General features: G+C 37.7%; 2 protein-coding genes across 2 annotated transcripts in view; one reads left to right on the top strand and one right to left on the bottom strand.

Moving 5' to 3' along the window:
• LOC129906739 (glyoxylate reductase/hydroxypyruvate reductase-like) overlaps positions 1-16031 on the bottom strand; it is a 151064-nt gene that overhangs the window by 110537 nt on the left and 24496 nt on the right. The window lies entirely within an intron of this gene.
• On the top strand, positions 9455-13507 carry LOC129906745 (intraflagellar transport protein 80 homolog). Its single transcript, XM_055982640.1, has 7 exons — positions 9455-9592; positions 9652-10111; positions 11498-12105; positions 12167-12336; positions 12387-12738; positions 12807-13098; positions 13157-13507. The coding sequence occupies exons 1-7, from the start codon at positions 9498-9500 to the stop codon at positions 13442-13444; spliced, it is 2265 nt and encodes a 754-aa protein (XP_055838615.1). The 5' UTR covers positions 9455-9497; the 3' UTR covers positions 13445-13507.

Below are 16031 nucleotides of genomic sequence, written 5' to 3'. Positions count from 1 at the left end.
TTTTACCGTCGACTTTTATCGTCGACTTTTGTCGTCGACTTTTATCGTCGACTTTTGTCTTCGACTTTGTCGTCGACTTTAGCCGTCGACTTTGTCGTCGACTTCAGTCGTCGACTTTTGTCGTCGACTTTTGTCTTCGACTTTTGTCGTCGACTTTTATCGTCGACTTTTGTCGTCGATTTTAGTCGTCGACTTTTATCGTCGACTTTTGTCGTCGACTTTTGTCGTCGACTTTTGTCGTCGACTTTAGTCGTCGACTTTTGTCGTCGACTTTTATCGTCGACTTTTATCGTCGACTTTTATCGTCGACTTTTGTCGTCGACTTTTGTCGTCGATTTTAGTCGTCGACTTTTATCGTCGACTTTTGTCGTCGACTTTTGTCGTCGACTTTTGTCGTCGACTTTTGTCGTCGACTTTTGTCGTCGACTTTTGTCGTCGACTTTTGTCGTCGATTTTAGTCGTCGACTTTTATCGTCGACTTTTGTCGTCGACTTTTGTCGTCGACTTTTATCGTCGACTTTTATCGTCGACTTTTATCGTCGACTTTTGTCGTCGACTTTTGTCGTCGACTTTTATCGTCGACTTTTATCGTCGACTTTTGTCGTCGACTTTTGTCGTCGAATTTTGTCGTCGACTTTTGTCGTCGACTTTTGTCGTCGACTTTTGTCGTCGATTTTAGTCGTCGATTTTAGCCGTCGACTTTTGTCGTCGATTTTAGCCGTCGACTTTTGTCGTCGACTTTTGTCGTGGACTTTTATCGTCGACTTTTGTCGTCGACTTTTGTCGTCGACTTTTATCGTCGACTTTTGTCGTCGACTTTTGTCGTCGACTTTTGTCGTCGACTTTTGTCGTCGACTTTTGTCGTCGACTTTTGTCGTCGACTTTTGTCGTCGACTTTTGTCGTCGACTTTTGTCGTCGACTTTTGTCGTCGACTTTTGTCGTCGACTTTTGTCGTCGACTTTTGTCGTCGACTTTTGTCGTCGACTTTTGTCGTCGACTTTTGTCGTCGATTTTAGCCGTCGACTTTTGTCGTCGATTTTAGCCGTCGACTTTTGTCGTCGACTTTTGTCGTGGACTTTTATCGTCGACTTTTGTCGTCGACTTTTGTCGTCGACTTTTGTCGTCGACTTTTATCGTCGACTTTTGTCGTCGACTTTTGTCGTCGACTTTTGTCGTCGACTTTATCGTCGACTTTTGTCGTCGACTTTTGTCGTCGATTTTTGTCGTCGACTTTTGTCGTCGACTTTTATCGTCGACTTTTGTCGTCGACTTTTGTCGTCGACTTTTGTCGTCGACTTTATCGTCGACTTTTGTCGTCGACTTTTGTCGTTGATTTTAGCCGTCGACTTTTGTCGTCGATTTTAGCCGTCGACTTTTGTCGTCGACTTTTGTCGTCGACTTTTATCGTCGACTTTTGTCGTCGACTTTTGTCGTCGACTTTTGTCGTCGACTTTTGTCGTCGACTTTTATCGTCGACTTTTGTCGTCGACTTTTGTCGTCGACTTTTGTCGTCGACTTTTGTCGTCGACTTTTGTCGTCGACTTTTGTCATCGACTTTTGTCGTCGACTTTTATCGTCGACTTTTGTCGTCGACTTTTATCGTCGACTTTTGTCGTCGACTTTAGCCGTCGACTTCAGTCGTCGACTTTTGTCGTCGACTTTTGTCTTCGACTTTTATCGTCGACTTTTGTCGTCGAATTTTGTCGTCGACATTAGTCGTCGACTTTTGTCGTCGACTTTTGTCGTCGACTTTTGTCGTCGACTTTTATCGTCGACTTTTATCGTCGACTTTTATCGTCGACTTTTGTCGTCGACTTTTGTCGTCGACTTTTGTCGTCGACTTTTGTCGTCGACTTTTGTTGTCGACTTTTGTCGTCGACTTTTGTCGTCGATTTTAGTCGTCGACTTTTGTCGTCGACTTTTATCGTCGACTTTTGTCGTCGACTTTTGTCGTCGACTTTTGTCGTCGACTTTTGTCGTCGACTTTTGTTGTCGACTTTTGTCGTCGACTTTTGTCGTCGACTTTTATCGTCGACTTTTATCTTCGACTTTTGTCGTCGACTTTTGTCGTCGACTTTTGTCGTCGACTTTTATCGTCGACTTTTGTCGTCGACTTTTATCGTCGACTTTTGTCGTCGACTTCAGTCGTCGACTTTTGTCGTCGACTTCAGTCGTCGACTTTTGTCGTCGACTTTTATCGTCGACTTTTACCGTCGACTTTTATCGTCGACTTTTGTCGTCGACTTTTATCGTCGACTTTTGTCTTCGACTTTGTCGTCGACTTTAGCCGTCGACTTTGTCGTCGACTTCAGTCGTCGACTTTTGTCGTCGACTTTTGTCTTCGACTTTTGTCGTCGACTTTTATCGTCGACTTTTGTCGTCGATTTTAGTCGTCGACTTTTATCGTCGACTTTTGTCGTCGACTTTTGTCGTCGAATTTTGTCGTCGACTTTTGTCGTCGACTTTTGTCGTCGACTTTTGTCGTCGATTTTAGTCGTCGATTTTAGCCGTCGACTTTTGTCGTCGATTTTAGCCGTCGACTTTTGTCGTCGACTTTTGTCGTGGACTTTTATCGTCGACTTTTGTCGTCGACTTTTGTCGTCGACTTTTATCGTCGACTTTTGTCGTCGACTTTTGTCGTCGACTTTTGTCGTCGACTTTTGTCGTCGACTTTTGTCGTCGACTTTTGTCGTCGACTTTTGTCGTCGATTTTAGCCGTCGACTTTTGTCGTCGATTTTAGCCGTCGACTTTTGTCGTTGACTTTTGTCGTGGACTTTTATCGTCGACTTTTGTCGTCGACTTTTGTCGTTGACTTTTGTCGTCGACTTTTATCGTCGACTTTTGTCGTCGACTTTTGTCGTCGACTTTATCGTCGACTTTTGTCGTCGACTTTTGTCGTCGATTTTTGTCGTCGACTTTTGTCGTCGACTTTTATCGTCGACTTTTGTCGTCGACTTTTGTCGTCGACTTTATCGTCGACTTTTGTCGTCGACTTTTGTCGTCGACTTTTGTCGTCGATTTTAGCCGTCGACTTTTGTCGTCGATTTTAGCCGTCGACTTTTGTCGTCGACTTTTGTCGTCGACTTTTGTCGTCGACTTTTATCGTCGACTTTTGTCGTCGACTTTTGTCGTCGACTTTTGTCTTCGACTTTTGTCGTCGACTTTTGTCGTCGACTTTTGTCGTCGATTTTAGCCGTCGACTTTTGTCGTCGATTTTAGCCGTCGACTTTTGTCGTCGATTTTTGTCGTGGACTTTTATCGTCGACTTTTGTCGTCGACTTTTATCGTCGACTTTTGTCGTCGACTTTTGTCGTCGACTTTTGTCGTCGACTTTATCGTCGACTTTTGTCGTCGACTTTTGTCGTCGATTTTTGTCGTCGACTTTTGTCGTCGACTTTTATCGTCGACTTTTGTCGTCGACTTTTGTCGTCGACTTTATCGTCGACTTTTGTCGTCGACTTTTGTCGTCGATTTTTGTCGTCGACTTTTGTCGTCAACTTTTGTCGTCGACTTTTGTCGTCGACTTTTGTCGTCGACTTTTGTCGTCGACTTTTGTCGTCGACTTTTATCGTCGACTTTTGTCGTCGACTTTTTTCGTCGACTTTAGTCGTCGATTTTTGTCGTCGACTTTTATCGTCGACTTTTGTCGTCGACTTTTATCGTCGACTTTTGCCGTCGACTTTTGTCGTCGACTTTTGTCGTCGACTTTTGTCGTCGACTTTTGTCGTCGACTTTTTTCGTCGACTTTTATCGTCGACTTTTGTCGTCGACTTTCGTCGTCAACTTTTGTCGTCGACTTTTGTCGTCGACTTTTGTCGTCGACTTTTATCGTCGACTTTTGTCGTCGACTTTATTCGTCGACTTTTGTCGTCGACTTTTGTCGTCGACTTTTGTCGTCGACTTTTTTCGTCGACTTTTATCGTCGACTTTTGTCGTCGACTTTTGTCGTCGACTTTTGTCGTCGACTTTTGTCGTCGACTTTTGTCGTCGACTTTTGTCGTCGACTTTAGTCGTCGATTTTTGTCGTCGACTTTTATCGTCGACTTTTGTCGTCGACTTTTATCGTCGACTTTTGTCGTCGACTTTATTCGTCGACTTTTGTCTTCGACTTTTATCGTCGACTTTTGTCGTCGACTTTTGTCGTCAACTTTTGTCGTCGACTTTTGTCGTCGACTTTTGTCGTCGACTTTTGTCGTCGACTTTTGTCGTCGACTTTAGTCGTCGATTTTTGTCGTCGACTTTTATCGTCGACTTTTGTCGTCGACTTTTATCGTCAACTTTTGTCGGCGACTTTTATCGTCGACTTTTGTCGTCGACTTTAGTCGTCGACTTTTGTCGTCGACTTTAGTCGTCGACTTTTGTCGTCGACTTTTATCGTCGACTTTTGTCGTCGACTTTTGTCGTCGACTTTTGTCGTCGACTTTTGTCGTCGACTTTTGTCGTCGACTTTTGTCGTCGACTTTTGTCGTCGACTTTTGTCGTCGATTTTTGTCTTCGACTTTTGTCGTCGACTTTTGTCGTCGACTTTTGTCGTCGATTTTAGTCGTCGACTTTTATCGTCGACTTTTGTCGTCGAATTTTGTCGTCGACTTAAGTCGTCGACTTTAGTCGTCGACTTTTGTCGTCGACTTTTGTCGTCGACTTTTATCGTCGACTTTTATCGTCGACTTTTGTCGTCGAATTTTGTCGTCGACTTTTGTCGTCGACTTTTATCGTCGACTTTTGTCGTCGACTTTTGTCGTCGACTTTTGTCGTCGACTTTTGTCGTCGACTTTTGTCGTCGACTTTTGTCGTCGACTTTTGTCGTCGACTTTTGTCGTCGACTTTTATCGTCGACTTTTGTCGTCGACTTTAGTCGTCGACTTTTATCGTCGACTTTTATTGTCGACTTTTATCGTCGACTTTTGTCGTCGACTTTTGTCGTCGACTTTTGTCGTCGACTTTTGTCGTCGACTTTTGTCGTCGACTTTTGTCGTCGACTTTTGTCGTCGACTTTTGTCGTCGAATTTTGTCGTCGACTTTTGTCGTCGAATTTTTTCGTCGACTTTAGTCGTCGACTTTTGTCGTCGACTTTTGTCGTCGACTTTTGTCGTCGACTTTTGTCGTCGACTTTTGTCGTCGACTTTTATCGTCGACTTTTGTCGTCGACTTTTGTCGTCGATTTTAGTCGTCGACTTTTATCGTCGACTTTAGTCGTCGACTTAAGTCGTCGACTTTTGTCGTCGACTTTTGTCGTCGACTTTTGTCGTCGACTTTTGTCGTCGACTTTTGTCGTCGACTTTTGTCGTCGACTTTTGTCGTCGATTTTAGTCGTCGACTTTTATCGTCGACTTTTGTCGTCGACTTTTGTCGTCGACTTTTGTCGTCGACTTTTATCGTCGACTTTTATCGTCGACTTTTGTTGTCGACTTTTGTCGTCGACTTTTATCGTCGACTTTTATCGTCGACTTTTGTCGTCGACTTTTGTCGTCGAATTTTGTCGTCGACTTTTGTCGTCGAATTTTGTCGTCGACTTTTGTCGTCGACTTTTGTCGTCGACTTTTATCGTCGACTTTTGTCGTCGACTTTTGTCGTCGACTTTTGTCGTCGACTTTTGTCGTCGACTTTTGTCGTCGACTTTTATCGTCGACTTTTATCGTCGACTTTTATCGTCGACTTTTGTCGTCGACTTTTGTCGTCGACTTTTGTCGTCGACTTTTATCGTCGACTTTTGTCGTCGACTTTAGTCGTCGATTTTTGTCGTCGACTTTTATCGTCGACTTTTGTCGTCGACTTTTGTCGTCGACTTTTGTCGTCGATTTTAGTCGTCGACTTTTATCGTCGACTTTTATCGTCGACTTTTATCGTCGACTTTTATCGTCGACTTTTGTCGTCGACTTTTGTCGTCGACTTTTATCGTCGACTTTTATCGTCGACTTTTGTCGTCGACTTTTGTCGTCGACTTTTGTCGTCGACTTTATCGTCGACTTTTGTCGTCGATTTTTATCGTCGACTTTTGTCGTCGACTTTAGTCGTCGACTTTTGTCGTCGACTTTTATCGTCGACTTTTGTCGTCGACATTTGTCGTCGACTTTTATCGTCGACTTTTGTCGTCGACTTTTATGGTCGACTTTTGTCGTCGACTTTAGTCGTCGACTTTTGTCGTCGACTTTTATCGTCGACTTTTGTCGTCGACTTTTGTCGTCAACTTTTGTCGTCGACTTTTGTCGTCGACTTTTGTCGTCGACTTTTGTCGTCGACTTTTGTCGTCGACTTTTGTCGTCGACTTTTATCGTCGACTTTTGTCGTCGACTTTTGTCATCGACTTTTGTCGTCGACTTTTATCTTCGACTTTTGTCGTCGACTTTTATCGTCGACTTTTGTCGTCGACTTTAGTCGACGACTTTTGTCTTCGACTTTTGTCGTCGACTTTTGTCGTCGACTTTTATCGTCAACTTTTGTCGTCGACTTTTGTCGTCGACTTTTGTCGTCGACTTTTGTCGTCGACTTTTGTCGTCGACTTTTGTCGTCGACTTTTGTCTTCGACTTTTGTCTTCGACTTTTGTCGTCGACTTTTGTCGTCGACTTTTCTCGTCGACTTTAGTCGTCGACTTTTGTCGTCGACTTTTATCGTCGACTTTTGTCGTCGACTTTTGTCGTCGACTTTTGTCGTCGACTTTTGTCGTCGACTTTTGTCGTCGATTTTTGTCTTCGACTTTTGTCGTCGACTTTTGTCGTCGACTTTTGTCGTCGACTTTTATCGTCGACTTTTATCTTCGACTTTTGTCGTCGACTTTTGTCGTCGACTTTTGTCGTCGACTTTTGTCGTCGACTTTTGTCGTCGACTTTTATCGTCGACTTTTATCTTCGACTTTTGTCGTCGACTTTTGTCGTCGACTTTTGTCGTCGACTTTTATCGTCGACTTTTGTCGTCGACTTTTGTCGTCGACTTTTGTCGTCGACTTTTGTCGTCGATTTTTGTCTTCGACTTTTGTCGTCGACTTTTCTCGTCGACTTTAGTCGTCGACTTTTGTCGTCGACTTTTATCGTCGACTTTTGTCGTCGACTTTTGTCGTCGACTTTTGTCGTCGACTTTTGTCGTCGACTTTTGTCGTCGATTTTTGTCTTCGACTTTTGTCGTCGACTTTTGTCGTCGACTTTTGTCGTCGACTTTTATCGTCGACTTTTGTCGTCGACTTTTGTCGTCGACTTTTGTCGTCGACTTTTGTCGTCGACTTTTGTCTTCGACTTTTGTCTTCGACTTTTGTCGTCGACTTTTGTCGTCGACTTTTATCGTCGACTTTTATCTTCGACTTTTGTCGTCGACTTTTATCGTCGACTTTTGTCGTCGACTTTAGTCGTCGACTTTTGTCTTCGACTTTTGTCTTCGACTTTTGTCGTCGACTTTTGTCGTCGACTTTTCTCGTCGACTTTAGTCGTCGACTTTTGTCGTCGACTTTTATCGTCGACTTTTGTCGTCGACTTTTGTCGTCGACTTTTGTCGTCGACTTTTGTCGTCGACTTTTGTCGTCGATTTTTGTCTTCGACTTTTGTCGTCGACTTTTGTCGTCGACTTTTGTCGTCGATTTTAGTCGTCGACTTTTATCGTCGACTTTTGTCATCGACTTTTGTCGTCGAATTTTGTCGTCGACTTTAGTCGTCGACTTTTGTCGTCGACTTTTGTCGTCGACTTTTGTCGTCGACTTTTGTCGTCGACTTTTGTCGTCGACTTTTGTCGTCGACTTTTGTCGTCGACTTTTGTCGTCGACTTTTGTCGTCGACTTTTATCGTCGACTTTTGTCGTCGACTTTTATGGTCGACTTTTGTCGTCGACTTTTGTCGTCGACTTTTATCGTCGACTTTTATCGTCGACTTTTGTCGTCGACTTTTGTCGTCGACTTTAGTCGTCGACTTTTGTCGTCGACTTTTGTCGTCGACTTTAGTCGTCGACTTTTGTCGTCGACTTTTGTCGTCGACTTTTATCGTCGACTTTAGTCGTCGACTTTTGTCGTCGACTTTTGTCGTCGACTTTTGTCGTCGACTTTTGTCGTCGACTTTTGTCGTCGACTTTTATCGTCGACTTTTGTCGTCGACTTTAATCGTCGACTTTAATCGTGGACTTTTGTCGTCGACTTTTGTCGTCGACTTTAGTCGTCGACTTTTGTCGTCGACTTTTGTCGTCGACTTTTATCGTCGACTTTAGTCGTCGACTTTTGTCGTCGACTTTTGTCGTCGACTTTTGTCGTCGACTTTTGTCGTCGACTTTTGTCGTCGACTTTTATCGTCGACTTTTGTCGTCGACTTTAATCGTCGACTTTAATCGTGGACTTTAATCGTCGACTTTAATCGTCGACTTTAATCGTCGACTTTAATCGTCGACTTTAATCGTCGACTTTAATCGTCGACTTTAATCGTCGACTTTTATCGTCGACTTTAGTCGTCGACTTTTATCGTCGACTTTTGTCGTCGACTTTTGTCGTCGACTTTTGTCGTCGACTTTTGTCGTCGACTTTAATCGTCGACTTTAATCGTGGACTTTAATCGTCGACTTTAATCGTGGACTTTAATCGTCGACTTTAATCGTCGACTTTAATCGTCGACTTTAATCGTCGACTTTAATCGTCAACGAAAAAAGTCGACGACAAAAGTCTTCGACGACAAAAGTCGACGACAAAAGTCGACGCTTAAAGTCGACGATTAAAGTCGACGATTAAAGTCGACGATTAAAGTCGACGATTAAAGTCGACGATTAAAGTCGACGATTAAAGTCGACGATTAAAGTCGACGATTAAAGTCGACGATTAAAGTCGACGATTAAAGTCGACGATTAAAGTCGACGATTAAAGTCGACGACTTAAGTCTGCGACCAAAGTCTGCGACCAAAGTTTGCGACCAAAGTCTGCGATTCAAATCTGCGACTCAAGTCGCCTATACAAATAAAATCAGTCTATACAATATTTTTTCATGTAAAAGGGTGTTTTTTTTTAGTTTTAGATAAAATGTGGGTTCATTGCAAAAACTAATTAATAATAATGGTTCCTTATGGAAAATCAGCAACTATGTTACTTTTACGATTGGAAGAAGGAATCTGAAGTTTGTTTACAAATATTATCGTTTAAAGGGTGTCTTTTTTAGAGAACAAAAAATTGTTGCACCACCCTCATAATAAAAATGCCGTCCAAAAGGCAAGAACCTTTATAACATTTCCACAGCTTTATTTTCATCAAGAATGTTTCCCAGAAATTTTATGATATAAAATATTTCGAAAACTTTACGAATTTGTTTACCTTTTCGTTTAATAATTTGTTTAATCCTCGTGCACTTGAAAAACCTACAAATGCAAACCTCCCCATTCTGTAAATTACTACACGATGTTCATTCAAAATTTTTCAGAATGAAAACGAAAAGTATTTGTTTATACTTTCCGTTGCTAACGCTACTCAAGTGTTGTAAACAAAAACTTATTTTTTTTTTTCATTTCATTCAGTTCATTGAGTTTCTTGTAGACAAATAGTCATGAAGTTAAAAACTCACATTAGCAAGGAAGTTATTCATAAATCTCCATTATCCTGTGTTGGTTGGAGTAGCAATGAAGAAATATATTCAGTTAGGTACTAAATAGAAATTTTTCAAAATTTTGAAAAATCTTTCAAGTCGACTAAATTTTCAGTGACGACCATCAAATTTATAAATGGAATTCTATGAATCGTGACACCGCTGAAGTGGCCAAACTACCCGATGATTTTATACCCACCGATATGCATTGGTTGTTAGGACGTGGTTCAGGTGGCGGTGGTGGTGGCAAAAGTAGTGATACACTGTTAATATCAAGCAGTGATGGGCGTTTTGTGATATTAAATAAAAGTGCTCGTGTTGAAAGAAATATTTCAGCTCACTCATTGGCTATTAGTTCGGGTCGTTGGAGTCCTGATGGAGCAGGACTTTTGACAGCTTCAGAAGATGGAATTATTAAAATTTGGTCAAGATCTGGAATGTTGAGATCCACTGTGGTACAAAGTGATGAGGCAATACGATTTGCTCGATGGTCACCAAATTCATCGGCTATTGTGTTTTGTCAAAGCGGATTTATATCTATTAAGCCATTGGCAGCAAATAGTAAGATAACAAGGGTAAGTGAGAGGTAGTTACTAAAGAAAATAAAAAAAAAATCGCTTATTTTGTTGCTTATTAGTTTCGCTTTTTTTTGTGTTTCGCTCAGTTTATAAGAACATAGTTAATCCGAAATAAATTTATATTTTGTTGCTATTTTTTTGCTGGATAATAAAGTAACTTTTGATTTTGTTGCTCCTGTGGTTTTTTTTTTTAGTTTTTCGCTCAGTTTATATGAACTTAGCGAATTCAAAAAAGAAATTTATATTTTGTTGCCATATTGTCGCTGGATAGTAAAATACATTTTGATTTTGCTCCTTCTGTAGTTTTTTTTTAATTTTGAGTTTTACGCTCAGTTTCTATGAACTAAGCGAATCCAAAATAAGTTTCTATTTTGTTGCTATTTTGTTAATGGATATCTACGTACATTTTAATTTGAAAATTTTTTTTTTTAGGGTGTTTCGCTTTTTTGTTTGTGTTTCGCTCAGTTTATACGAACCTAGCGAATCAAAAAAAAGTTTATATTTTGTTGGCATTTTGTCGCTGGGTAGTAAAGTAACTTTTGATTTTGTTGCTCCTGTGGTTTTTGTTTTTTTTTTTAGTATTTCGCTCAGTTTGTATGAACTTATCGAATCCAAAAAAGAAATTTATATTTTGTTGATTTTTTTTCGCGGGATAGTCAGGTACATTTCGATTTTGCTGCTTCAGTAGTTTTTGTTATTTTTAAGTTTTACGCTCAGTTTTTATGAACTTAGCAAGTTCTAAATATTTTTAGGCTTTTTTTTTTTTTGTAGATAGTAGAATAAATTTTGATTTGTTTCTCCTGTAATTTTTGTTTTTTTTTATGTTTCGCTCAGTACATATGAACTAAGCGAATCCAAAATGTGTTTATATTTTGTAGCTGAATAGTAATGAAAATTTTGATTTTGTTGCTCGTGTAATTTTTGTTTTTTGGGTGTTTCGCTCAGTTTATGTGAACTTAGCGAATCCAAAATAAGTTTATATTTTGTTGCTGAAAAGTAACGAAAATTCTGATTTTTTGCTCCTATAGTTTTTGGTTTTCGGATGTTTCGCTCAGTTTATGTAAACTTAGCGAATCCTAAATAAGTTTATTTTCTGTTGATATTTTGTTGCTGAAAAGTAACGAAAATTTTGATTTTGTTGCTCCAATAGTCCTTTATTTTAAGTATTTCGCTAAGTTGATTTAAATTAGCGAAAAATTAAAAAAAAAAAAAAAACAAAAACTACAAAATCAAAATTTAGTAATTAATAAATTAGCAATAAAATAGCAAAAAAATAATAAACTACTCCCAATTCGATTTGCGAAAAGTGTTTCGCCAAGTTCATACCCATCATTTTTGATCCACCTGAGTAAAGTCTTCTTGTCTCTGTTTTAACATTTTCAGTGGCGAGCTCATGACGGCCTTGTTCTCTGCCTAAGTTGGTCAACTCAAAACGACTTAATTGCTTCGGGTGGTGAAGATTTTCGATTCAAAATTTGGGACTCTCAAGGTGCAAATATTTTCACCAGCTCATTGGAAGAATATGCAATAACCTCAATCGAATACAATCCCGAAAAGGATGTTTTTGTTGTGGGTTCTTTCAATAGCTTGAAGCTTTGTAGTAGCTCCGGATGGTCACATGGAAGTACAAGATTCAATTCTCCATCAGTTGGATCGGTTTATGGAATATCTTGGTCCCCAGATGGAGCTCAAATAGCTTGTGGAACTTCAACTGGAGCTTTAATAGTTGGTCATATTATTGGAAAACAATTGATTTCAAGAAATTTGAAGGCTACAACAACTGGACGTAAATCAGTGTTGTTGCAGGATATTTCAAATGCAACCTCGGATGTTTTGGAATTTCCTGAGAGAGTTATAAATTTTGCTTTGGGATATGGCCATTTGATTGTGGCAACTTCAAATCAAATTCAAATTTTCAATGAGAAATATATTAATACTCCAACAATTATTGAAGGCAGAAGTGATGTTAGACATCTTGAAGTTTGTAAGAAGTAAGAAAATAACCTTTTACAGAGAAAAGGGAGTTTTTTTTAAACCTTGGAATTATTTCAGGTACTTTCTCGTTCTAGACTCTTCTTCAATTTGGATCTACAATTATACAGGGCGATTGCATTTGAACCCACGTTATCAGGGTTCTCAAGCTCAAATTCCTCTTCTTACCACAAAGTGCTTATCATTGGGTCTTGATGTTTTAGCAATTCGAGATAACTCAGATACTGCAGGTAGGTTCTCTTAATGAAGTTTTTCAAGCCTTTTATGACTTCGATTTTAGTTGTTTACACGTTCGATTTAATCCCTGGAGCATCAAGACAGTACGAACCCCATCCAATTCGTGCGAAAACACAAATTGCTGAAATTTCTGCATGCAAAGCTGGTAACGCTGATGACCAATTTATTGTGTTTCTCGATGGAAATCGTGAACTTTATATTACTCCAAGTCGAAATCTTTCCGAAAAGAGTGAAATTTTTAAAATTGGAACCCAAGTTATATCGGTTATGTGGGCGAGTGAGACAAATATCTTAGTTGGACTGCATGATACTTGTTTCAGTATTTGGTATTGTCCCGGTGAAGGAGCAACTGATCCAACTATAATAGCTTTGACGACAATTACTATCGATACTGCGTAAGTTTTTGAACATTTTTCTTTAAATTTTTTTGACTTTCATGTATTTTTCATTTCAAAACTATCAGCGAATTAGGTAAAAACATCTCGATCGAATCTTTTGAAGATGCCATAATTTCATTCCGATCTTCGGGAGCTCTTCTTGCTATCAATGTCAATATATATTGTGAAATTCTTCATCGGACTTTAATGGATGGCCAATGGCAGCAGGCTTTGAAAATATGTCGATTAGCACAGAGTACAATTTTATGGGCAACCCTAGCAGCTATTGCAACAAGAAAAAATCAATTGTCAATAAGTGAAGAGGCGTATTCGGCTGCTTTGCAGGTAGATAAAGTATCTTATCTACAATACATTAAGGTTAGTTTTGTATCTTTTTTTTTGCATTTTTTTATGATTTTTTTTTTTTTACATGAAGGATCTCCCACCAACAAGTGCTGAACAAATGGCTGAAAACTCTCTCATGCTAGGAAGACTGATAGAAGCTGAAACAATTCTTGTTCATGGGAAAAAATTTCATGAAGCAATATCTTTGTGCATTCGAATGCATAATTGGCGTAGAGCTTTGGAAATAGCTGAGAAGAATGGTATTGATTTTGAGGTTGTGATAGAACAGAGGAAAAAGTATTTGGAGGCTTTGGGGAAACCAGAGTTTGATGAAATGTTTTTGAAATTTGTGGAGAAGGATGAGCAAGAAACTGATTAAAAAACAAATTTTGTTAATCATTTTTATATTAAACTAATAAATATTTATGTATTTCATAGGAAATGAAGTTTGAAGTTCTTAAAGATTTATTGAAGTTGGAATCGATAACCAAAATAAGAAAAAAGTTTGACGTTTGAAAAAAAAAAATACTTTTTCTAGATAGAAATACTATTTTTGACTATTATTTTTTGTTTTAGTATGAATTAGTTATATTTTTTGCGATTTTAATTTACTAAAAATAAAAAAAGGGATCGGGTCAAAATTCTGGCTTCAAAATTCTGCTTTCTTTACGAAAATTCTGTTTTTCAAAATTCTGCTTTTTTTCTATTCTGCCTTTCAAAATTCTGCTTTTTAAAATTCTGCTTTTCAATATTCTGAACAAAATAATTCTGTTTTTTTTTTTTTTTTTTTTCATAGCAACTTAACTACTTTCCTTACTGTTTATTGTGTAACTGTCCCAAACATTTGTTATAATGCATCGACTGACGTTCTTATAACTCTTAATAATAAACCGTTGAAAACTATTAGAAACTAAAAAGAAATATACATATCAACAAAATATTCCTTTCTTAATCAATTTTTCGATGAATTAATAAGATTCTAATTATTTTTCGAAATTATTTAACACTTAACATCTTTTCTTAATATTTTTTTAATTTATTGGTTTATCAAACAAACAATGTGATTTATCAATTAAACAATGAACATAAAAATAACTGACAAAGTGAGTAAGTAATCAAATAAGCAGCGAGGAGATAATTTTAAAAAAATTCTGCAAAAAATTAAAAAATGGTTTGGAAAATGTTGAAAAGCGCGCGCTTTTAAACATTTTTCAAACCATTTTTTAATTTTTTGCAGAATTTTGTAAAACAGAATTATGAAAAGCAGAATTTTGAAAAACATAATTTTGAATAGGGTTGGGGTCAAAATTCTGCCGGGGTCAAAATTCTTTTGTCAAAATTCTGCTTTCAAAATTCTGCTTAACAAAATTCTGCTTTCAAAATTCTGCTTTTCAAAATTGTGTTTTTCAAAATTCTGTTTTTCAAAATTCTGCTTTTCATAATTCTGCTTTTCAAAATTCTGCAAAAAATTAAAAAAGGGTTTGGAAAATGTTAAAAAGCGCGCGCTTTTAAACATTTTCCAAACCCTTTTTTAATTTTTTGCAGAATTCTGTAAAATCATCTTTTTGAAAAATTATCTGCTTATTTGATTACTTACACACATTTTTTAAATGCGAATTAATTTTTGTTTTATAAATGAATGAATTTGAAAATATTAAGAAAAGGTTTTTAATATTAAACATTTCCAAAAATAACTAAAAATTTATTAATTTATCAAATAAAGATGAATATTCAAAAATTTGAATAAGAAAAGGAATATACAACATCGGTTCCAATTAGTATACATATTTTATTTGAAAGAAAGTCAGTATATGCATTTCAAAAAATATTTGCGACACTTAAATAAAAAAATTTAGGAAAGTACCAATGTTGAATTACATTGATGAGTTGTATTTTTCTTTAGCCAGCGCATATTCAATAAAAAAAAACAGAATTAGCAGAATTTTTTTTGTTCAAATATAATGCTGGCAGAATTTTGAAAAGCAGAATTTTAAAAAGCAGAATTTTGAAAACAGAATAGAAAAAAAGCAGAATTTTGAAAAACAGAATTTTCGCTGAAAAAGCAGAATTTTGAAAAGCAGAATTTTGAAGCCAGAATTTTGACCCGATCCCTTTTGAATAGCATAATTGTGAAAGCAGAATTTGTAAAGCAGAATTTTGAAAGCAGAATTCTGAAAAAAGAATTTTGACCCAGGCAGAATTTTGACCCCAACCCATAAAAAAAAATACAATTCACGAAAAGTTAAAAACTGAAGTTTTTCAATATTTCACTTTTTAAGAGAAATATTTACACTGATTAAAAAAATCCGCTGACATAATAAGCAGCATTTCAATATGATTCTTTTTCCCATGTAAAGATTTCAACATAATTTTGTTTACCTATATAAAAAAAAAAAAAAAAAAAAAAACCGAAGAAAAAAGCATCTTTATAATTTTTGTTTTCAATTTTTAAAACATACGAAATTTGGCGTTCCACCCTGGTGGAATTCACTTGGACTCATCAGTTGACTTATCGTGAGACACCTTGTCAATACGCAAATTTTGTTTGTATTCAACTCAACTTACATAGATTCTTTCACAAAAATCTAAGGTTTTTTGGAAAATATGAAAACACTGCCAATTTTTATTTTTTTACACCAGTACATAAAGTTCAAAATTTAGCTAAATTATCAAAAAAGGTGTCCAATTCTGGTTTTGGGCAGGTATTAGCTATAACTGTCATATTCATATTCAATAAATTTTTTACTTGCGATATAGGTACTATAGGGCAAGTTTAGGATTCGTAAAAAAAAATCAAACTCGAGATAACAATTTTACATGACATTACGATGATGGAGAGTGCCAAAAAAGTGGGTTCGGCAATTCTGTCTGTCTGTCTGTCTGTAAGAACCTCGAGCTACAGCCTAAACTACTGAAGCGATTTTCTTCAAACTTGGTAGTTAACAGTTTTGAGTAATTCCCTAGAG

The sequence above is a fragment of the Episyrphus balteatus genome, chromosome 1, assembly GCF_945859705.1.
Source record: "Episyrphus balteatus chromosome 1, idEpiBalt1.1, whole genome shotgun sequence".
Lineage (NCBI taxonomy): Eukaryota > Metazoa > Arthropoda > Insecta > Diptera > Syrphidae > Episyrphus > Episyrphus balteatus.
Note: the sequence above shows the minus strand (reverse complement) of the source record. Positions and strands in the feature narration are given on the sequence as shown.